Genomic DNA, 23,400 nt, shown 5'->3' with positions numbered 1-23,400 from the left:
AAGCAGAAGTCCCATTTCCCCTCCCACACAGTATTTTAAGTTTCTGGAAATACTGTTTTAGCAGCTGTTTGGCACAAAGATATGAATTCACAGTTTCATTGTGTAGAATCTTGCAGATTGACTTGTCTTGCTTAACAGGGATGAGAGAAGGTCCCTATTCTCTTCCCTACACTGCTGGTTTAATGAAGTTTCAGAGGTGAGGACAGTTCAGGGACTGTGGATTAGCCCACACATAATGGATGAAACTGTTCAGTGGATATTAAAGTGGAGTGCTTAGCACTGAAATAGCTGTCATTTAAATCATCATTCTTGGCTTTCCTCACTAATGGTTGAGTGGATGCATCTCTGAGATTTTAGATAAACCTTCTGTCCAGAGTTCATAGGTTCAAACTTCAGAATATTCCCTGGCAATAAAAGCAAGAAATTTGCTAACAAAGCTCTCTTATTCTTCAAAATTTGAGGGGCTGCAATGAAGAGTAGAGAGCAACCCCTTATGTAGTCCAAACCATGATCTGTGCCTAGGTAAGGCAACAAGAATGAAAAACCAGAGACTGGAAAACCAGAGAGAAAGCAAGATAAAATTACCAATAATGTATGCAGTTATATATCTGCTTTTGATTCAGGTGTCTTAGTGCAAGATTTGTGTTCAGTTTTGTCTGAACTACTGAGCTTGGAGGTTCAATGACTTACTATTGGTTACTTCTGCTGTGTAGATGGGAGTAGTTGCCAATGCAGCTTGTGACAACTGCTGGCATGTTGTGCTTCTCACTAGTTTACTATGGACTAGTGGTTTGTACCAGAGTGCACAGAAGGTGACCATCATAAAATGCACTGTTGAAATTAGTTGGCTGCACAATATGAATTTGATTCCACAGTTTGGAACCATCTGAGCTTTTGCAGCAATCTTTTAGTGAGAAGAGGAGCTGAATGGAGTCTCTTTCCAGGGAGTGACCCTTCCAGGTCAGGAATGAGACATAATAAGAAGGTAACATATGGGAGGTTTCCACAGCTGCTGTTTTAAATATAATTAAAATACATCCATCTCAAATGGTATTTTTTGCCATTCAACACTTGCTTCAGAAAAATATGAAGTGAGAAAGTCACAAGCTCTAATAAAGTTTCTAGTTCCATTGTCCTTTCAGTTTCTTTCAGCTCTCACTCCATATTCTGTGAACATTGGCTCAAAAATAGCAGTGTACAGCACCTACTGTGTAGAAACTGCAAGTGTAATTGAAAAGGTTAAAGGTTAAAGTTTTTGCTCTTGGAGTAACCTTTGCTTTGTGTTCAGTGAATTTGACATCTACAATTTTCACTTTTGTAGATAGGATATAGAAATTCAAGACTAGCGCATCTGCCTGAGAATATTTTCTTTCTCCAAACCTAATAGTTCATGATAAGCTTTAATATAGTTGATATAATACTTTGCAGGTCAGACACAGAAAATATTTTGATTCAGGTATCTCTTTCAAGTATCTTGTAAAGCTTTCAAAATTATCCAGAACTGAAGGGCTCTCTTTCTATGATGTTTTTATGCCAGAGAGGCACTTACACCCTCTGAGGCCGATTCCTTCCCTGATGGAAGTGGTCTCTTGATTCAGTCACAGCACTTGGATATTCAAAGGTGTTTTTCTCATTTGTCTTCTACTCAGTTAGCCAGAGCATATGTAGACTATGTAAATGTTGTTACTGGATCTTCTGGGATGTGTCCATACCAACGTTGAATTTACTCAGTCTCCCTTGACTCCATATGGATTCAAAGGAAGTTGGTGTCCTTATATTATGCTGTACCATAAGATACCAGCATAGGTGCATCAGTGTGTGTCTACATAGTGCACATATCTATAAAGCTAATAGTTTCAATTTTGTTATTTTCTCCAAGGTCCAATACAAACAACAGAATGAGACAGACACCCCTTATACTTCCTAATCTATTATTAATTACAGAGATTTTAATCATATGCTTCAGTATACATATTTATACTTACTATACTATACATATTTACTATAATTCTATACATATTTATCAGAGACTACACAATATTAGTGCTATATGTGGGTTGTTCGACTGAAATAAACATTTCCTGCAATCATTTTGTAGAGCAGGACTGATTTGACACGCTTTCCATTCAGTTACCTCACATTTACAAGAAGAAAATTTGGTGGCCACTATTAACAGCTTTACCTATCAACATATATCTTGCCTGGGATTTGAGGGTATGGATGGATATTAAATCTGGTCCTTAATGTCTAATCAATGTACAGTGATAATTTCAGTAGTTGTTACAATGCTGTGTGTCCTGTTTTGCACCATAAATAGCCCATCACTGCACAGGTCTCATCCATGGACAACAGTTGAAGTAGTTTGAACTTATCTTGCCAAATTAATGTAATATTTCTGCAATACTGACTTAGTTATATTTTTATGTATCTGCAGTAAACAAATCTGTGGCCACAGTAAATTTTTCCTGTTTATTGGTATTATACATCCAGAATTATCACATAGAATACCTATCCAGAAGAATAAAAGTCGTTTAAAAGGTGTGTAGAACAAAGCTTGTTTTGAAAAAATGGGATTTAGAATGTAGAATTATTCATGCATTTTTCACTTCTAACAATTTATTACCTAAGCCACTGCTATGGTCTCTGAAAGCAGAAAATAATATGCCAAATCTTTGTTTTATAAGAATGGGCTGCCCAGGGAGGTGGTGGAATCTCCATCCCTGGAGGTGGAGTGTGTGTGGCACTGGGTGTGGCACTCAGTGCCATGGTCTGATTCACAAGGTGGTGTTGGGTCATAGGTTGGACTCAAGGATCTCAAAGGTCTTTTCCAACCTAGTTAATTCTGGGATACTTCTGCAGTGTATGGTTAATGCTTTGCACTGCAAGCTCACAGTGAATTAAGTTAATGAAGGTGGGTTCAGTGACGTGATAAAATGAAACTTGTAGAAGTAGAGGAATAATCAGAATTGTTTTCCATCAGAACTCATCTTGAGGATTTTTCTCACTATTTTGAATGATGTATTAAACAATATTTGCAATACCTATTAATATGTCTTTAAGGTCAATGTAGAAGGAAAACTTTAAAGTATCAGTGGCTTTAATTTTAACTAAAATACCTTCCTGTGATCCTGTCATGGCTGTTTTCTTACAATAATACCATGAATAATAGTCATTCTATTAATTCATGAGCAATATGGAAAGAGTATTTTAAAATTATAGTGTGACTTGTATTTCAGTGTATAAAAGAGTTTTTGCTCCATGCTGTCCATGATAAACATCACTTGTGTAATGTGTACCATGGAAAGTGTGTAGAGGAAAGTACACAATACCTTGGGACAGGGAGGAAAACAGCACTTCATAAATTTGGATCACTCACCTTCTAGCTCTCTGCTTTATAGATTCCTTTATTTTTTCAAGTAATTACAATTAGCAGATTTTTATCATACTTAATATATTTTTTAGCAAAATGGAGTAAACTAGGTATAGAAAATATGCTCAGCAAAAAATCATTAAAATCCTTGCAACAGTATCCTAGAGATAGCCCATTCCTCAGGATGATCCATGTTACCAGTTTGTCTAAATTTTATTTTTTGTAGGTTATTTTGCTGCCTGTACCTGTTATCATGCTTACTGCTCATCTGTTTAGATAAGGCTGGTCTCCTTTTATTAGGAACACAGTCTAGTTTGATTCTTTATAGATTAAAGCAGATCATTAAGTATAAATCTCTCAGAGTATTCAGTCTCATCATAGGCTATTTCCAAGCATCATTTGCAGGAAGATAAAATGTGACAGTGATTTATGCTGTATTTTGAGACTATAAATCTCACCGTGCACTTTCATGCATCTTTGCAGAACAAAGAATTTCTCTATTAATGCTTTCATAGTAATCAACAAAGTATAAAAGCACCATTCTTTTGTTTAATGCTGTGTTCCTTAGAGTTGGATTATGCAGACTGTTGGACTCAAACTTGCAACACTACACCATCAGTGTGTAGACTTTTTAAACCATATAAATCACAATTCAGTTCTGTGCATATTTTGTGTTTGAGAGACTGGGGAAAGTTTTGTGATCGGAATCTGGTCTCTAGGCGTGATGATAACACAAAGCACTATGTATGCCTAGAAACAGGATGTGGCCATTAAGAAAATGGATAAAAGGGCAGTGAGAAAATAGGGTGTCACAGCTGACAGGAAAGAGGGAGACTTTCGGAGTATTTTAAAACTACTTCTGTGGGGAAAAAAAAAACTATGGTAAATAGTATAAAGTTGGTTTATTGTATAAATATTATCATTTGTGAATGGGAAAAATTAGAAGGTTTTTTTTTTAATTTCAAAATGAATTAAATGATATTAAAGTGCTACCTCTGAGTACCTGTTGCTGTGTTGACAATGATATTGTGTCATATGAACCTTGAAAACTGAGGGGAATTAACTTGCCTGGTGTTGCAGATTCTTTATCTACAGAAGTATTTGCTAGTTAAGTGCCTCTTCCCCTACATAATAAAAATTTTCTGAATTCATAAGTGCAGAACAGATTTGTCTGAAACATACCATTTTGTACTCCGATGGTTTTAATTTATTCCTAATTACGCATTAAGCATAACTGTAGTTAAAGGTCAGATATTAAACACATTCAAAAGTTTCAACCATTTTATTACACAGAACAAAAGCCACATTTTGTCAGGAAGACATTACTGGCTGAAATATTTTTTTTAACCTACTGTATTTCTTAACCAGAAATACTTTCTTAGAAAGGGTTTGTCCTGTGAATTACACATATGTATCTGAAGTTCCACTGGATATGTTTTAAATGCAGTATTAACTGATTTATCTTTTGCATTTTACTTTCAGGTCCGTATTTTTACCTACCTGATTGGAAGAGAAGCTGCATTTGCAGATAACCTGAAGTGGATGGCCTGTGCTAACAAAGGTTGGTTAACCTTCCTCTGTGAAATCCTTGTTTTCAGAACCCCTGAGCTGAGCCTTCCTGCACATCTGACCCTTCTTCACATATGGAGTTGCTGGTAACTAATCACAGAGGATGGGTTGTTTTCTTTTTCCCAGAAAATGAAAATACTTAATTATCTTGTACCGTACAATTTAAAGAGCAAAACCACCCCAATGTGAGATTTTCTTCCTTAAAATATGTATGAAGCTTTTAAACTATGTGGTCTTAAATTTTTGTTCAGAGAACAAACTAATTTCAAAGCATTTGTTTTCTTCTATCTGTGATTACTCAGAGTGAGTTTGGTTTCTAAGAACATTGGGCACAAGTCCTGCTGAGTTAGGCATGGTATGTAAAACACCAGACATCCTGTCCCTTGAGGAACTGACAGTGTAATTGGAAAAAACTGGTTTATATCCTTTAAGAAGAAGAGCATTAAAACATCTAAGATGCTGAGATGCTGCAGTAAAAGGATTGACTAGTACAAGTAGGAATGATTCAGGAAAAAAATAGTCCTAAACCCCAATTAATCTTCAGGTTTTCCTTTTTCTTTCCTCTTGGGAAAAAAAAAAAATCTTTTTTTCCATTGTGCCACATTACATTATGATGAATTACATCAGGTGCTATCCATTTAGTCATTATTCCTCTAACTACTGTTATGTCCAGCTGATGGAAATTACTCAGTTTGAAGTCTTGTCTTAATCAGCTAATATTACACCATAATTTAGTTTAAATAATAGTATAAGAATCCTTTGAAGCATCTTTTTTGAAGACAATTTAATCAACAAAATCTTTTAACTTTTTAGCCCAGCTCCACAAATTCATAAAGATCTAAGTACAGCAACTCAGAAATTAGGACCAGGCAATGGAGGCAGCCTTAGTAGATCATCTGGTCCACGTCTTCCTTATTCCCACAGGGGAAAAGTGGTCACCTTTGTCATTCTTCAGGACTACTTTGTTCTTTTCAGAGCCATGTTGCTTTGAGTCAGAGTCTTACTCATATGAATCAACTAAACAGCTTAATGACTGTTATGTCTATAAATTTATTTCCCTCTCAGTTTAATAGTTACAATACCTGCTTTCTGATAGCTTATAATGTAAAAAATCTTCTACCTCTAATCATTAATTAAATATGTTTTTTCGGCTTTGAAAATCACAATTGGAAACAGCATGTCATGGCCAGACAGTTCAGGTTTAGATTTTTTCCTTGCAGTTTTCACTTCCAGCTTGTCCATTTTATTTCAGTGAAATGAGGGATTACAGCACAACAGATGAGGAGTGTATTAAGCTGGTCTAAAGACTAGCTGAATAGCAGGACTGCAGTTTACTCCTTGTGTGGGTGGGCCAAATTTGTTGTTGTCACTGAGGGTGAATGACCCTAAAATCAATTTTCCTTGCAGTGATTTTCCCCTTGGAAGCACAGCATAGATGAAGGCTGTTTGCAGGGTTTCCAGCTGACTGGACTGTGCTCAGCAGCCCTTTCCCTCAAAATGGGCCACAGGGGAAATTCACACCACCCTGCAAAACTTCTTTAGCTTCTAAATTCTGATTGTGAAACCTTGAAAAACCCCAAGCATGTTTTTCTGTTACATTTTTCTGTTTAAGTAGGGCGTATCTAGAGGGAGCTTGCTTAATGAAGCAAAACACCAAACCATTTTAAATACATTAAAACATTCAAGATCCCCAAAAATCCCTCTAGAGTGGCTTGTGGAATTTGCAGTGATTTACTCTTCTGTATCATAAGCAAGTGCATATTAAGGAAAACAGGATTTACTAAGATTCTGAAGTGAACTAAGGTGGAAATTTCCTAGTGCTGAGTGTGCATGTGCCAGATGTTAGCAGTAACATCTAGAACTTAGAAATGACAGGCACTGCCTTTCCCTCAGCATCACTTCCAGCAGAAAGCTGTAGAGATGAAGCTGAGAGTTAATGCATTACTTGCTAACCAAACAGCTGGGACGAGTTTCTTTTTGTTTTTCAGTAAAATTCACTATTACACTAGCAATTTGACAGCCTCTGTTTTACTTATTTGGTTTTTGAAACATTTTGTCCTGGGTCATCACTGTGCTTGGCATATTATGAAATGGACAAAGGATTGGATTCAGCAGTGCAAAGGAGCAGAGGCTGAGAGAGCAACACAGAGAAAAATGCTCCTGGTGTAGGGGAGCTGATAGTGGCTCCAGCTCAGGCAGAAGACAGATGAGCCCCGAGGCAGGCTGTGCCCCAGCTGGAGCAGTTTATAGACCATTGTATCAGCAGGGGAGAGCTCTGTGCAGGAAGCCCCTGTGACATCCATTCCCACTATTAGCATGACCCCAGCCCCTCCTGCACGGGCGCTCTGGGGTGGCTGGCAGCCAGTCACCGAGCCTGCTCACCTGCTCCAGGGGCCTCCTGGCGTGAAAGGGGGAACCTCCATGGGACTTTTACAGCTGCATGAAACAATGAATTCACTCCTTAGTCCTTACCCAGAGGATTTTTTAATGCTGCTATTGTATTAGTTGCAAGAGCATTGCATCTCTTTTGCACAGCGCCCAGGAAACGTAAAGTACTGCGCTCCATGCAGAAATCAGCTGGAGGCATTTTGCAAAGTTATCAGTCTAATGGTGGACATTTTAGAGAAAAACAAGTCAAACATGCAGGGACTGTGTAATGGGGAAAGGCAGCCCACATGTGGAGCGTAAGTGTCTGTCTTTTACCAGATTATTATACATCTCTCATGCTTGTCATTACCAAATCTTACCCATTTCCTTCACGAGTTTTTTCCTGCTGGGGAGGAAAAAAAAAAAGGTAGTGCTGACTGTGAAGGGGCTCTGAGGTGGCATAATTCACACACCAGGGAACGGAGGAGCAGGTGTTGGAATGCAAAAACTGGAGCATGGGTTTGCTGCTATCGCTGACATGGCCTCAGCAGCTGTGCACAAGGACTTCAGAGCAAGTCTTTATCTGGTGATTAAAACTGACTATAGGAACAGTAAGGGTTTTAATTCTGTGGAGTATCTCTGATCTCTAGATAAGAGATGTAAACTTAGCAGTGTAGGAAGGTAATTTTTATGAGTTCCATATAGCTAGAAACCGATAAATTGTCAAAAAACCTAAATTTTATTTAAAAATAACTAAAATTATGTTACCTAATGCTGTTCCTAGCTATAATATATTCACTTTTGGTAGAGTTTTCCCATTAGGAGAAGATCAACAGGTATTTTCACTTGTCTTTGAAATGTTTATTTCTTGACTAAGTTTATACAAAATTAATTCTGACTTACTGTCTCTTTTAGTCTTAGGAAATTAGGCTAAAACCTGTTTTCTCTGTTGTGCAGTTTGGATGTATGATTTGCAATACTACAACAAGGAATGAATCCTTTGTCTGTAACATGCTGCCTAGAGATTTCTTTTTAAGTTGTGATATAGCAGCATTCTCAGAAATACTGCAAGGAGAAATACCAAAAGTAATGCTCATCCCTGCTTACAGAGGAGTGCTCAAATAGGTGCCTCTGCTCACATTGGCTGTACCTGCTCCACAGGGGAGGTACTTTTTCTTCTAAAAGAACAAAATGCGGCAGTACCAGTGATTTGTAACATGTATAAACCTGAATGGCACAATACTGAGGTGTTTCACATTGGGTTCTGTTTTCTGTTTATTTTTTTCTTTTTGGTTTGAGTAATCTAGCTAAATTTTTTTGCTTGAAATTGTGACATAAAAACATTTCAGGAGACAATCAGAAAGGATGCTTATTTTACAGCAATGCGTTCTTTATCTCAGAGGTAATTTATAGGATGTAATTAAAGAATTTTCCAGGCATAGGCATCCAGGAGCTTCTTAAATGAGTCTTTAAGGTTTTTATTTTAGTGACATATGATAATAAAAAGAGTTAACTGCTTGTGATTCTAAAGTATATGGGCAACAAAATATCACTTTAAAAGTCTTTTTCTATCACCTTATATACAATACAAACTTTTTCAAGTACTTAATCTCCTCTGACTTTTCAGGCAATAATATCACTTTATATATATATATATGTAAATTATATATATCACATAATATGCTCATGTATATTAAGTATCTGAGTGCAGGTGTGATCACATTGTTCACTGGCTACTACTCAATGCCAACATATCTCTGCTTCAAATGTAATTCTGAAAAGAGGGATATCAAAATTCAGTCCCTCTGGACTGCTTTGGGAAAACATAGCTCCTGCCTGTAAAATGAGGGATCCACACAGTTGTGAATATTTTGGATCCCTGATTAAAAGCCTTATAAACCACAGTGTGTACATGTACATATGCTTATATACAATTTATGAGGTTCTCTATGTGAATAGTTTGCCAATAAACATATTTTGACTATGTATTGACATTTTCACCAAATTAAAAGGACCAAATAGTGAAGTGTTGCTCATTACTCACATGGCAGAGAAACCTGTTCTTTGAGGTCCCAAAACAGGAGCTGGCAGCATTTCATGAGGAGTAACATATACATTGCTTTCTCTCATGAGTCTTCCAGTGATTCAAGAAAATAAGCTGTATTTTGGGATTTTTTAAACCATAAACATAGGATTATGCTTTCTCAAGTACAGGTTTCCTAATTAAACTTATGTCAGTTGTTTTACTCTGTGGCTGAAAAAGCTCTTAGAACCTTAAGACAAAAATATAGCCCTGTTCAGAAGCAAGAGATAAACGTTAATATTATGTGTAAGTAGTCATTTAACACCCTCACACAATACTGGACTTCATATAAAATAAATAAATAAAATTCCTTAAACAGCATATTGAATATTTTAACAGTATGAATACTATACTATGAGTAAGAATGACATCCTAGGAATATTTGAGATCATGCTATAATCAAATTAGTTTAAAAAACACAAACAATGCATCACTTCTCCTTTTTATTATCAAGTTGAAGATATCCATTAGGATACTGCTAAGACTTGTTTCATTTTATAGATCTCTACTAAAATGTCTGTTCTTTCACTGTGCCTTAATTCACACACATAAAATTCATGCAGAAACATCCATTTTGTAGCATTTGAATTATGGGTTGGTGTATTGATTTGGAAAATTCTAGATTCAGACAGACCATCTTTACTGTCTTGCCAAAATTGCCCCCACCTACAAAAACACAGCTCAGAAATTCTTTGCAACTTCCATGTTTTCTAATGAAGCTTAATAAAGCTTAATATTGCAGCTCCCCAGAAGCTGTGATCTTGTCAAATGATTAAAATTGTAATGAAGCCTCTTTCATGTTGGTCTTTTCTCATTAATGGAAAGTAAATGAAGGCAAGTGATGCATTTAAATAAGGCCTGATGAAATTTTAGCCTTGAAATTTGTCAGTCCTTCATCACTATTGCATGATGTGGGCTCCAGATGCCAAGGTTGTGGTGTGTAAAGATACTTGACGTCTAAGCACTGACAAGGGAGTGGTGACAGCTCAAATATCTGAGGCCTCTGCTGTTCTCAGTGCTGTCAGTTTGGAAGAGATGCTTTAAAGCATTAGCAAGGCTGTGATCACCTAACCAAATAATTCTAGTTGTAGCCTACATTTTCTGTGACCTGCCATATCTGTAAATGACAAGTTGCTTTTTTAGTTTCAGTCACACTGTGTAGGGATGAATGTTTCAGAGCACATGCAGTGACTATTCTGTTATTGTAGTTCTGCTCCATCATGTTTCTTGAAATGGGAAGAAGTGGGTGAGATATAGCTGGGCAAAGATAATTCCTGTTCTAAATTTTAAAGCAGACAGAATTAAAAGAAAAAAGCCCAAACCATTAAACAAAAAAAGTGATCTTGAAATAAAAATTTAGTACAGAAAGTGCAGTGGTTCATAGCAGTGTTGGAAACCCTGAACACCTGGCCTTGAGGGCTGGCCAAAGGTTTCACAAACATCTCTTTTCACCAATTGTTAATGTTTGAGGCTCCTTCTGATGAAACATTCCTCTTTTGTATATCTTCTCTTTGAAAAAAGCAAAAAACATGACAGACGTAAACCACATCATACTTCTTCTTGAAAACTTATTTTATTTGTCCTCTCTGGTTTTTACCTTGGAATTGTGTGTTTTCACAGGGTTTTTTACTCAGATCTCTACCCTGGCTGATGTGCAGGAGAACGTTATGGAATATCTCCATGTTCTCAGCCGACCAAAGGTCATTGACCAGGAGCACGATGTCGTGTGGACTGAAGCATACATTGATAGCACTGTAAGTCTGCATGAAAAGGCAAAAATACTGTGGTAGAAACACTCACTATGAATCTGCTTTCTGTTGCTGGAATGTGCTAACTCAGTCTAAGAACTGGGACTTGGTATCTTTATGCTACAAGCAAATAATTCAGCATTAGTGAACTTTAGCAGATGTTTATACATTGTAATTACATAGAAAATTCTGAAACAAACCTAAGTTGCAGAATAATTTTGAAGTTTATGATGTCCAAACCTACATTTCTTATATTAATCAAAAATGGGCATTGAACAGATACTGATTATATTGAGTAAACATTTTTTCTACATGTTTTGGAACGTGTCAATGAGTATGTGGGTATAAAGACAGACTGAGAAGAATCAATAGTTTCAGTGTAGAAAGGCGAGTCAACATCCAGAGGTCAACTGTGATATCTTGGGGAAGAATACTGAGAAGATTCTGCCTTTTGAAGTGTATTGAATGGGTGGTATGTTAAAATAATTGTCATAATTATCTAATTTTAACTTGACATCCCTGTGAAATATTAGAGTTAAGGCACAACTTTCTATTATGCAGTGACTGAGCTCTTGTGGTACTTCTGTAGCATGTGTGGTAAATCATCAGATTTGCAGGTAAAGGTTGTTCATTTTCATGGATTGGTCTGAAGTAGAGTTTTATTTATTTTCTTTTGCTTAATATATTTCCTTTGTTCCAATTAAAATATTTTGGTTAGTATATTATCCATAGAACAGGAGTCTGTACTGTACAATGTCTACTATTTAGTACAGGAGATGCCAAATATTCAATATAATGGATAGAAAATCACAAATTACTCATGACACAGATGTTTCTTTCTTTCTGTTTTAAATTTTTGCTTGATAGGTAAGGTGGGAGAATCTCATCAGCTTCACTCTGATGTTTGGTGGCTTTTGTTTGTTTTGAGTCTGTGTTGCTTCCAGATGGTTCAGTCTTAAATCTATATAAAACTACCCTGGAAATAGACTTTTATTTCATTTTCACAATTATTTAGGCCTTTTCTATTCTTCATTTGTGACCATGGGTAATGAAAAATAAGTACTTAAACTGGAGTTATAAAGGAGAAACAAAAAGTTAATTGCTTTAGCAGGAATTAGCTTATCTCCATTTCCTTTTTAAAAATAATTTATTAATCCAGTCTCCCCTTTGCTCTCTTTCTTTTATTGAACCATAAGATGAGATGAACAGAAAATATGTTTTATTACTATGCCTTCTGGGCATCCCACAAAATGGGGAGATGACCAGGAGAATCTTGTTCTCATTCACTTTATTTTTTTTAAACTCTTGAAGTAATCAGTGTGTGAATGTTCAAGGGAGTTTGTGTTTGCTAGAGAGAGTAGCAGGAAGACACTCAGGTAAGTGGTGTCCTGGTGCAGCTCTCTCTTTGCCTATGAATCATTCATTAAAAGTATTGTAAACAAAATCTTCCTCCTTTCTCAATACCAAGTCATCCCCTCTACCCACCAACAAAGTGCAAATTGCTGTCTCAGAATTAATTTGACACTTTACTCTTGCTTTTGCCTGTTAATATGTATTTCCTCGATCTTTACAGGGAGAAAAATACTCATAAAAATTAGTCTGACTTTCAGGGATTCTGCTGTAGGTTATGGAAAAGCTAAGGGAAATGAACAACTTAATGTTGTGTGAAATGCTAAGTGAATACAGCAGAGGTGAGTAAAAGCAAGTGAATTTAAGAACACTAGAGGGAGCATAGAGAGGGAATCTTGAGAACACCAGAAAATCAGACAATGGAGCTGTTGCAATCTTGAATAATAGAATAATAGAACTGCTTAAATCCAAACAAAAGGTCTTTTGATGCAGTCAAAACACTTCCAGGTTCTTCTCTTTATCTCCTCTTGTTTTCCTACTCTCTTGACTAAACTAATTACTGTCACTGTGAACACACACACACATATAAATATGCATGCCTGCACTCATGTACATACATGTACACATAAATTTTAAGTGCATGAAAGCTCCATTCAGGACTCTAATGGGTTGGATTCTATAAGAAAAGATTGAATAATAAAATGCCATTATCTGCTTACTTGCAAACTACCTTTTTCCTCCCTCCTCCATCATTCTTCCCAAAAAACCCCAAAAAAACCTCAAAAAACAATACAAAAAAACCTGTAAACCATAAAAAAAACAAAACAAAAAAAAAAAAAAACCAAAAAAAAAAAAACCCCAAAAACCCAAAAAAGCCAGAAACCCTAACCAAACAGGCAAAGGAACAGGATAAATTAGTACATATAATACAAAATATACAATACAAAACTTGAAAATAGAAATGAAGAGAACCTCTTACCAAAGCAGGCTTGCTTCTGCCTCAGCTAAAGCTGCCTGAGTGCTATTTTCAGAGACAGATTCCCTGGCCATCTCTGGTGCTTTGACATTGGAAGTGCTGTTAAAATAATCCTCCCCATCCCATAACTTGTTGATTTTCACAGACAGTTTGTGTGGCCGCTGCTTGGACCTTTCCCAGTTAAAAATCTTAGTGTATTTCCAGACAGCTTAAATGTTCTTATCACCCAGCAGAGTGTGAACAGCCAGGGTTAGATTCCCAGGGCTGCATTTACATGGTTGCACTCGGTGTCACTGTGCCCTAACAGCATGGAACATACTTCCCCCAAACAGCAGAGCTAACTGGCCAGCTGTGCTGCTTCTGAGCAAGCAACATTAGGCTGTAACATTCTAGGATCCAGACAGAAAGAAGCTGGACAGTAATAATCTTAGGATAGATATACTTCCCCTGGCACCCTAGACTGTTCTCATCTAGTATTTGTGCAGGACAAAGGCATCTGTGAAAGGCAGACGTGTTTGATACCATTTAGGAATACTCCCAGAAGAGTTTTGCTACTAAAACAAAGCATCTAATTCCTGTGTCTGTTCACTTTTCTTGTTAGAGGATGTCTGCCAAATCTTCATAGAGCTGCCTCTTCAACATGGCTTTGGCACTGCTGAGGAGCTTTACATACAATTGGAAAAAATACGACCTTTATAGAAGTGGGAATCTCTGGCAAGGTGTCATATGCAGAAAGCATGACATGGAACAACCTTTGTGTGTGCCAGGGCTGTGTCCTTTGGCACTGGCAGGATTGCTGGTTGATGTAAAGTAGCTGAGACAAGGCCTCTCTGGTGACTCCATGCTTCCCTTTTTCTGGTCCCTGGACTTTTTTCTCTCCCCAGTGTTTCCTGTCTTTCTGAAGAGGTAACCAGATAGCTTCTATGGTCATTTTTAGTTACCCTTCATCAGAAAATTAGTTGTGTTTATTTCCTTTAAACCCAGGATTTCATGTTGGAAATATGATTATCACTGTGTAAAGCCTCATTTCTTTTAAAACCAGGACTTTTGACATAGGAGTGATACAATTTTAAGAAGCGTTACTGGCTCTTGGCAAACAACAGATTTCTGAAAAAACTTGAATTTAAGTCTGTGGGAAGCTGAACTGGTTGTACTTGGTACTCACCTGGAAAGCAGTGTTTAGAGGATTATCTTGGGCTAATTCTAAAGTCAGCTTCACAATAGTTGGAAATGCTAGTCTTGTATGAGCCTAGTAGCTGAAGTGCTGCCAATACCTTCAGGCTAAAATGTTGGAATTGAAGTATGTGATATGTACCAGCCAGCCTCCTGTCTTGTGAGTCCTCTGATTCCAAATTCCACACCTTTCCATAGACTTGTTCTCTTTTCCCTTTGTACTTCTCTACTCAGCAGTTTGACACACATTACAAGTGGGTGAGCTTTGTTGGTTCTATGGAATTCTGTAGAAAGGGTCTTTGGGCTGTCAAGAGTGAGGGGTCAGGTGGAAGATTCTTAATTGTGGAGTTTAATAGGAGAAGAAATTGTCTTTCTGCCTGTTCCTGTTCAGCTGTACAACCCAGAGATGCTGTAGGAAATAGCTCCAAAGGTTGCAGATGGGATACATGGGACCTAGACAACAAGGTCTGGACATCAATCCTACAGAACAGTCTCAACACAACTTTTCTGCTCAGAATGGGTCACAGTTGAATCTGATATCAGTCCTTCAGCATTGCTAAGGCCCATAAGCATGTAATGGTTCAGAAAATAAAATAACCTAATAAATGCTTAAAAAAAAAGATTTCTAAGTGATAGCTTTCAAATGTAAGCAGAAAGGAATTCTAAAACTATCATAGTATTTCAGGGAGGCAATAGTTTTAAAGTAGTCAACGACTTTTAAGCATGCATCTATAGTGAGTCAATGAAAGTGAATATTTTGGAAGGAAAAGAATATGGGCTGGGCATTAAAATATTCAAGTGCAGCAATACATAGAGGTCATCAACAAAGGACCTACTTGGACCTTTGTTAACTCTTCCTGCTGGAATTTGTTCCTCATAGGTATACCTGAATATATCCTCTGGATTTAATGTACCTTTGAGTTCATCTTCAGGCTGTTGGTCTCCAGCTGGGAGCAGATTCAGGCAAACATTCCCACGTTGTCTCTGTTCAGTTTCCAATCAGAGGAGTTCTTTGCTTAAAAAGAGCAAATGACAGTTTCACTGAATATTTTGAGATGACTGTCTGATGCTGCAGAATTTAAGAGTTCATTTAAAGCAGCAATGTTCTGAGTCATTGCAGGTCATGGTTCATCATAACATGAATGGTGAGTGCTTTTGCTCTTTGTAATTTCCTTCTATGTCAGAGGACCATGTGTTGATTCTTCATTTGCATTATCCCCACATTTTCACAGACATACATTCCATTATGGCTTTTAGTTCAATTCTAGTTCAATTCTACAGTTGCTGTTGTACATATGTGTATTTGTAAATATAAATATATTTTCCTTATTTGTTTCTTTTTTTGAAGGAGGTAATATTTGAAAGTATTTCCTGATCAAGAGACTGATGCTGTCCTAGAAAGGCAACCAACAACCTTATTTCTCCTTATGGGGCAGTAAATTGAGATAGCTTCACTGAAGTAAAGCCTTTAATAGCCATTTCTAAAATGCTTATGATGGGTGTATGTGATAGGTATATGATTATTATGTATATGATAAAAAATTACATTATTATCTATATGATTAAAAAATAAATTTATTAGTCTTCATCTCCAAAAAAAAAAAAATCAAGTACTATGTAGGCATACTTTTTACTCTGATCCAAATTGTTTGCAGAAATGCAGCAGCAATTATAGGAAGCTCATGCCTCTCAACTGTCACATCAGAATCCAGATGTTTTGTGCATGAAAATTTAAATTCTAGGATACAGTTCTTCTGACAGAGGAGAAATATATATATATATATATATATATATATAGTGCCTCTCTGGAACTGGTTCATAATTCTCCTCAGAGTTGTAAGAGAAGGTCCTGCAGATTGAAAGCTGTTACTCTAGGCATATTTTTCTATCCAAGAATTTCTGGTGTTAAAATGCTGTTTAGTCCTTCTTCCATTCACACAGTTTTCTTTGTGTTCAATGCACAGAAGGGCTTTTATGAAGTAACAAAAATAAAATAGCACCCCATTTCCACTAGCTTCTATTCCCAGAGATATCTTCAAGTACTTTTGGTGGCACAAGTTAATTGTGCTATTATAATAAGTGGGTATATTTAGCATTTCTATAACAGTAAAAGTTCCCAAGGCTTCAATTTCAAAAAAGTAACTTCTAGATTGCAGTACTGGTAGGCATTAAAATGCATCAGGGTGTTCAGAATGTTCAGGCATATCTAAAGTAAGTAGATATTGCTAATCACTGCAGAACTGAATGTCAGCAAGTGTTATTAATCAGCAGCTAAGAAAATTTGCACACAGTAATTTTTCTTTCTTTTTTTTTTTTTTTAATATATTAAGAACTAGAAATCTGTGTTTCTTTTTTTCCAATCCCACTTTGGATTTGGTTACATGCTCTAACCTTCCCTTTGTGGCCAGCATCTCTTAATCTCTAAGAATTTACAAGTTTTTATCAGAGAACATCATCACCTCCATGTGCTTCTGAGGTTCTCATGGGAATTCCCTTTTCTCACTTTGACATTTGAGTGAATTGGTTTAGGGAAGAAAAATCCCATGCATGGATATCAGGCCTTCCACCAGGTAGGATTGTTTATAAAATAAGCTTCTTCAAACTCTGCCTCGTCTCATACAGATCTCGGTGATCTTTTGATCAGATCTCAATGGTCTTTTGAATGTTCTGACATAGGAGAAAAGCAGAAAGTAGCACAGGAAATGCCTTCAATTCAGCACTTCAGTTTGGATTAATTTTCCTGGAAAAGTACAACAGTTTTGACCATTTCACTTTGAGGCTTCCATGGGAACACAATTGCAGTTCAGAGCTGCAGCACTGACAGTCTGATGTCTGCACTGGGACCTCGTAGATCTGGGACAGTGCTTGAGCCATGGACAGTGCTGATCCATGCACCTACTTGTGCACACACTCAAAAACCTGTAGAAACAGGTGCACACATTTATAGGGAGGTGCAATATCCCTTTCTGCTGGTGACTGGGTCACTGTCTGTGGAAATCTTCATTGACAATCTCATAAAAAAGAAAGCATTTGAGCCAAGGCTTTTATGAGTTCTGTGGCCCAAAATTTTCAGTTGCTATAATTAAGTACTCTCATTTTCTCCCAAACAGTTCTAATCTGTTTGTTTTACTGCTGGATCTGGAATAAATGAATTATCATGAAACACATGAACTGTTTCAAATTCAGTAAGATCTGTGTCAACTGTCAAAAAACACAATGAGTTCTGGAGATAGTCAATGAATGAACCTCTAAACTGAATAGAATTTATGCACTCCAATTGTCTTTCAGATGCAGCTCAAAACAACAATGGATGTTGTTCTTTTATGTTAGAAAATGAACATCTGATTTACTCCTGCTCAGCAGCAGGGTGCTCATCAGTGCAGGGAATGTTTTCTGCCATTTATATTTGTGCTTGATTCCCACATTCAAACACCAATACAAGAGTCTGGGTGTAGTGTGTCCCAATAAAACACAAATTGAGACCCCTGAAATCAAAACTGGGGCATGCACAGGAAAATAAAGCCCATAAGGACCTATTGGGGATATGGACACTTAAAATAAGAATGATTATTCCATGGAAACAGAGTACATGCAAACAAGGCTTCACCACAGGGAGCACCTATGCACACATTATGTACACAAGAATGTGTATCTTTCAGCTGTTTGAAGGAAACTCCTTCTTTTGATAAATTACATGTTTGTTTTCTCCACTGCTAATGCTGGAACTTTCAGTATTAGGGCAATTTCCAATGATTGCACTAAGTAAAGAATATTGCTACAGAGAGCTAATTGGTAGTTGTCAAAGTCACAGAAAAACTGTTGTAAGGAAATAGCAATACTTTAATGAATTAACACTCTTCATGGGTATTACTCTACATGGTATTTACACTGTAAAATGCTATAAGTGATACATCAAAAAGATGTTTAAAACATCAAAACCAAAAGTCCTGCACTTAAAGAGGAACATAAAATTTCCTGCTGGGGACGTGGAACATGGAATGCCATCTGTATTACATGGCACTGAGAAAACTGATTATGTTTGGACCTCTATTTCATAGCAGATGGGTTCATTAAATTTAATAGCCTCCAGAGCCTTTAGAAACAGTGTTAAAAACATGTGGAACATGCTGAGACACTTCACTTCTCGCCCCACAGTCATTATAACTCTGGCACAGACTATAAATATTACACTACTTTATTTCCATTGAATCTGATTACTATTATAATTATTTTTCATATGGTACATTTACATGAGAAATTCAGAATGCAATTTGTTCTCTTCAAACTTTGAGATTTGCAGTTGATGTCTTTAAATGCATTTTAAAGTTCTTTGCACTTGGAAGCTTTTATATGGAATTTATTTTTATCTTCCTGCGACATCAGGAAGCAGCTGTAATGCCATAGCAAAGCTGGGTCTTAAGCAGCTCTGCTCCCAGTGTGGTGCAAATAAGACAAGCATTAGGTTAAACCATTGAAGGGAAATTACAGGAGTGTTACATCTTGGCTTTTAGCTATACATTGCCAAAAGATTCTCTTTTCTAGTATTTTATTATTTATATGACGGAGTAACTTCAGTTTGACCTTGGTCTCTGTTCATCTTTTATCACTGGATGGAAGAGAGATTAAATATCTAATTTTGAATCAGATTAGTTCCTAGAGAAATATTGCTTTAAACAAAGTAAAGTCTCATCTCTTTTTGAAATATTCTCAGTATTTGATAAAGGGTTGTTTTACTACTTAGTTTTTTATTTTAAATAATACTTCCAATAAAAACATCCAAGTTTACCATGTTTAAGTGCTGTCTAACCTTCTTCCACATCTGCATTTACATGTTCTGATATTTAAACTAAATTACAGTTGAAGAAATTGTCCTCCTTGATCTTGATTTTTTTCAAAAAATAACTGTTTCCCAATACCCATATCAGCTTGTTCTTGTACAATCTAATTATCTTCTCTTTCCTCTTCCTTTCCTGCAGAATCTTGTGACTATCCACACTACCTTTTACTGTTTTTCTAAGGTCACTCTTGGTTTTAGGTTGTATGATCGTTTTAATGTGGATTTTCTCCTTCATATTACTGACTTTGACTCCAATTTTGCCACTGACCACTACTGATATTATTATCATGACCTGCCAATTTTAATAAATCACCAAAGTCCTGCCACAGTAAATGATGGATGATTACAGAATTAAATAACGATTCCTTCCTCATATAATTTATGTTTAAAGTAATAGGTAAGAATGACCAGTTGCTTAGAAAGGGCAGAGAATGAAAGGACATAGTAAGACAGGGTAGGTCAGTGCAAAAATTGATTACTGGTCTTTCAAATGGTAGTGTCCACTTCTACAGATTTCCCACAGAAGTCTCTAGGTCTCAAGAATCACGGAGTTCTTGCTTGTGTTTGGTTAAACTTGATTTCATGGAATTCCATTAGGAAGAAATTTTTCCTCATATCCGATCTAAATCTTCCCAGGCGCAACTCGAGGCTGCTTCCTCTTGTCCTGTCACTTGTCACACCTGGGAGAAGAGACTGACAGCCCCCTTCCCCCCTCCATCTGGCTACAATCTCCTTTCAGGTGTTGTAGATCCATGAGGTTCCCCCGAGCCTCCTTTTCTCCAGGCTAAACACCCCCAGCTAGTGCCAAGGAGACTTGTGCTCCAGCCCCTTCCCCAGCTCCCTTGCCCTCCTCTGGACACACTCCAGCACCTCAATGTCTTTGTGTAGTGAGGAGCCCAAAACTGACCCAGGATTTGAGCTGTGGCCTCAGCAGTGCCCAGTGCAGGGGGACAATCACTGCCCTGGTCCTGCTGGCCACCCTATTGCTGACACAGCCAGGATGCCACTGGCCTGCTTGGCCACCTGGACACCTGGGCTCATGTTCAGCTGCAGTCAGCCAGCACCACCAGATCTTTTCCTGCCATGCAGCTTTCCAGCCACTCTGCCCCCAGCCTGGAGATGCAGGGGGCTGTTGTGACCCAAAGGCAGGATCTATCTTTACCTTGTTGATCCTCACACCACTGGCCTTGGCCCATTGACCCAGCCTGTCCAGATCCCTCTGCAGAGCCCTCCTACCCTCCAGCAGATCAACACTCCCACCTAACGTGGAGTCATCTGCCAATTTACTGAGGGTGCCCTCCATCCCCTCACCCAGAGCATTGATAAAGACATTAACCAGGACTGGCCCTAGCCCTGATCCCAGGGGAACAGCACTGGTGACCAGTTGCCAGCTGGATGGACCTCCATTACCCTCCACTCTCTGGGCACAGTCTTCTAGCCAGTTTTTTATCCAGCACACAGTGCACTTGTCCAAGCATGAGCAGCCAGCTCCTCAAGGAGAATGCTGCAGGTAACTGTGTCAAAGGCTTTCCCTCATTGACCCTTGTTCTAGAGAGCTGTGATGTTTTGTAACTTGCAGTCAGCTGAGTCCTCCCTGGTTAGCCAGAACTGCTGGTAAATAATTGAAACTGGCTTCTGAGATGAAAACAGGTTGGTTGTATTTGAGTAAGAAACCATAGAATTACAAATGTCAGTAGGTTTCACCTGCTGGATGTTCTCCCACCGGTTACTGTGTACAAATGATAAAGAATTGTTCTGCTGATGAATTTGATTAACAGGTGTATTCCTGCCAGAAGGGTATTGGTCCCATTTGCAGACACCTGCACACTAGAGATAGAGCAGCTTGGGACCATTTCCAGCTGGGATCTGCCAATGACTTACAATGCCTTTGACTAAGAGCATGCTTTGCATTTCCACCTTACTTTACGGGGAATTTTCTGGTCTTGTTGTGACACAGAAATAAGATCAAAAAGTGACAAGATACTAACTAGAGAAAGAATATGTTTCTACATCCCTGTGTGCTATGGTGAATCCAGCATTTAGGAGGATGGGTCTATCCTGAGTGGAAATTACTTAAAGACATTCACAACTGATAACTGCCCATCTTTTATTTTACTGCCTTTACTCTGAGTGAAATTGAGTTAATTATAAGGAAATTGTAGGTATTTTGTCAGATATATTACCTTTTTCTGGCATGTTTTTGTCTTTAGTTTTCACATAACAGATATTTTAGGGTAAATGATAATGTAGGAAAGCAATGAATTTATATAATGTAGTAAATCCCATCCTTTGATCTCATATTTATCATTCTTTGACTTTCTGGAAGGAAGGGAGCAGTGAAGATGAAATGTAATTTATCTGCACTGCTGGAGTAAAAACCTGCAATAATAAGAAAGGCTTATTAAATTATTGGTAGTATTTGAGCTTCACTGCAGTGGCAGAATTCAGTGCAAAAAAAAGAACAGAGAATAAAAGGAAATAATCTTCTCTTTTGTCTATTGTTCTGCAGATATGGAAGTCTTTAGTTATTTATAGCTCTTTTTTTTCAGGAGTTTTCACATACAACTCAGTCATATGCACAATAAGCATAAATGTTGAAGTTTGTGTTTATCACAATCATTGTGTGATTATGACTTTCTTAGAAGTTGATAATTTGCAGAGAAATTATTCAGAAATATACTCAATTCTATAAGGAATAATAGGATGTTTCTTACTGTTTCGAGAAGCTCTTGCTTCTCGACAACAAGGTGTTTGGCCTTGGTCCACAGCACTGTATTTTGTCACATCAGATCTTTCCAAGCAGGAATTTCCATGAAAGATTAGTTTAAATATGGTCTATCCAATTGGTAAATGATCTTCAGAAACATCAGTGCCATCATGAGAAAGTTTAGAACTCAGAAGTATTTTCTTTGGAATTCATAATAGCCATTTCACCTGCCCTGATGTCAGTTTTTGGGGGTAGGAAAATGCATTCACCCTAAATATTAGTTTAAATTTGCTGCTTCTAGGAAAATCATTAAAATGTGCACGGGCTCTCTAGTGAGAGCGAGCACAAGGACTCTACAGGGCCATTGCATTTAAGCACTTCTTGTACAGAATTGGATTTTTCTTTTTTTTTTTTTTTTTTTACACTATCTTTTATTTAGTGGCACATAAATACTACGGCAGCATGCCCATTAGAAAGTGTATGCTAATATGAAAAGCCAGCACAAATTACAGAGCTTTCTCACATTGTTTTGTTCTGTTGCAGCCAATGAACTCTGAGGAACAATAAAGGCCTCAGATTTCTATGTTGACAGGTTTATCCCATAAAACTGTCCAAAAAAGTGAAAGAAAACTACCTAAGTCAGCTATATGCTTGTATTCCATATGGGTTACATTTATTGATGATTATTCCTTTTTATTTTACTCTCTAGTAAATCAGTAGTATCTCTCTTATATACCTGGAGTTACACTGACGTAAACCAGAACACACATTCATTGTGTCAGTTAAAAAAAGAAAAAAAAAATCTTAGTTTAAGATGTTTGGTAGAAAAATGGATAGAAATTTGATAGAAAAATTTTATAGAAAAGATAATCTATTTATAGATTAGGAACTTATTCAACTAAGTGATTTCACAACATTAAATGATGGAGTGTTTTTTGAGTTTTTTTTTAATTCTTTTTTTTATCATATAGTTTAAAAATAATGCTTTCAGCAGTTAAAGACTTAAACCTGCTTTCTGATCTTGTACATCTCTGTTAGCTAATAAAATCAGTTGATTTGCTTAGGCGTGTGAACCTGAAACCACATGTTCCTAATTTGGAAACCACATGATTGTCACCTTGCTATTAGAGCATAGTATTTTAGCAAAATGTTAATTTATTTTCAAAATACACATTGGGCATTTGATTCTCAAATTTTTATAGAAAACCTGGATAAAATTT

General features: G+C 37.1%; 1 protein-coding gene across 1 annotated transcript in view; it reads left to right on the top strand.

Moving 5' to 3' along the window:
• CACNA2D3 (calcium voltage-gated channel auxiliary subunit alpha2delta 3) overlaps positions 1–23,400 on the top strand; it is a 389,866-nt gene that overhangs the window by 242,455 nt on the left and 124,011 nt on the right. The window contains exons 12-13 of the mRNA XM_053989736.1: positions 4,853–4,931; positions 11,010–11,143. Coding sequence (XP_053845711.1) covers positions 4,853–4,931; positions 11,010–11,143 — 213 coding nt within the window. The remainder of the gene's footprint in view (positions 1–4,852; positions 4,932–11,009; positions 11,144–23,400) is intronic.

Source organism: Vidua macroura, chromosome 13 (genome assembly GCF_024509145.1).
Source record: "Vidua macroura isolate BioBank_ID:100142 chromosome 13, ASM2450914v1, whole genome shotgun sequence".
Classification (NCBI taxonomy): domain Eukaryota; kingdom Metazoa; phylum Chordata; class Aves; order Passeriformes; family Viduidae; genus Vidua; species Vidua macroura.
The sequence above is the reverse complement of the archived record's forward strand: the minus strand, read 5'-3'. Positions and strand labels throughout refer to the sequence as shown.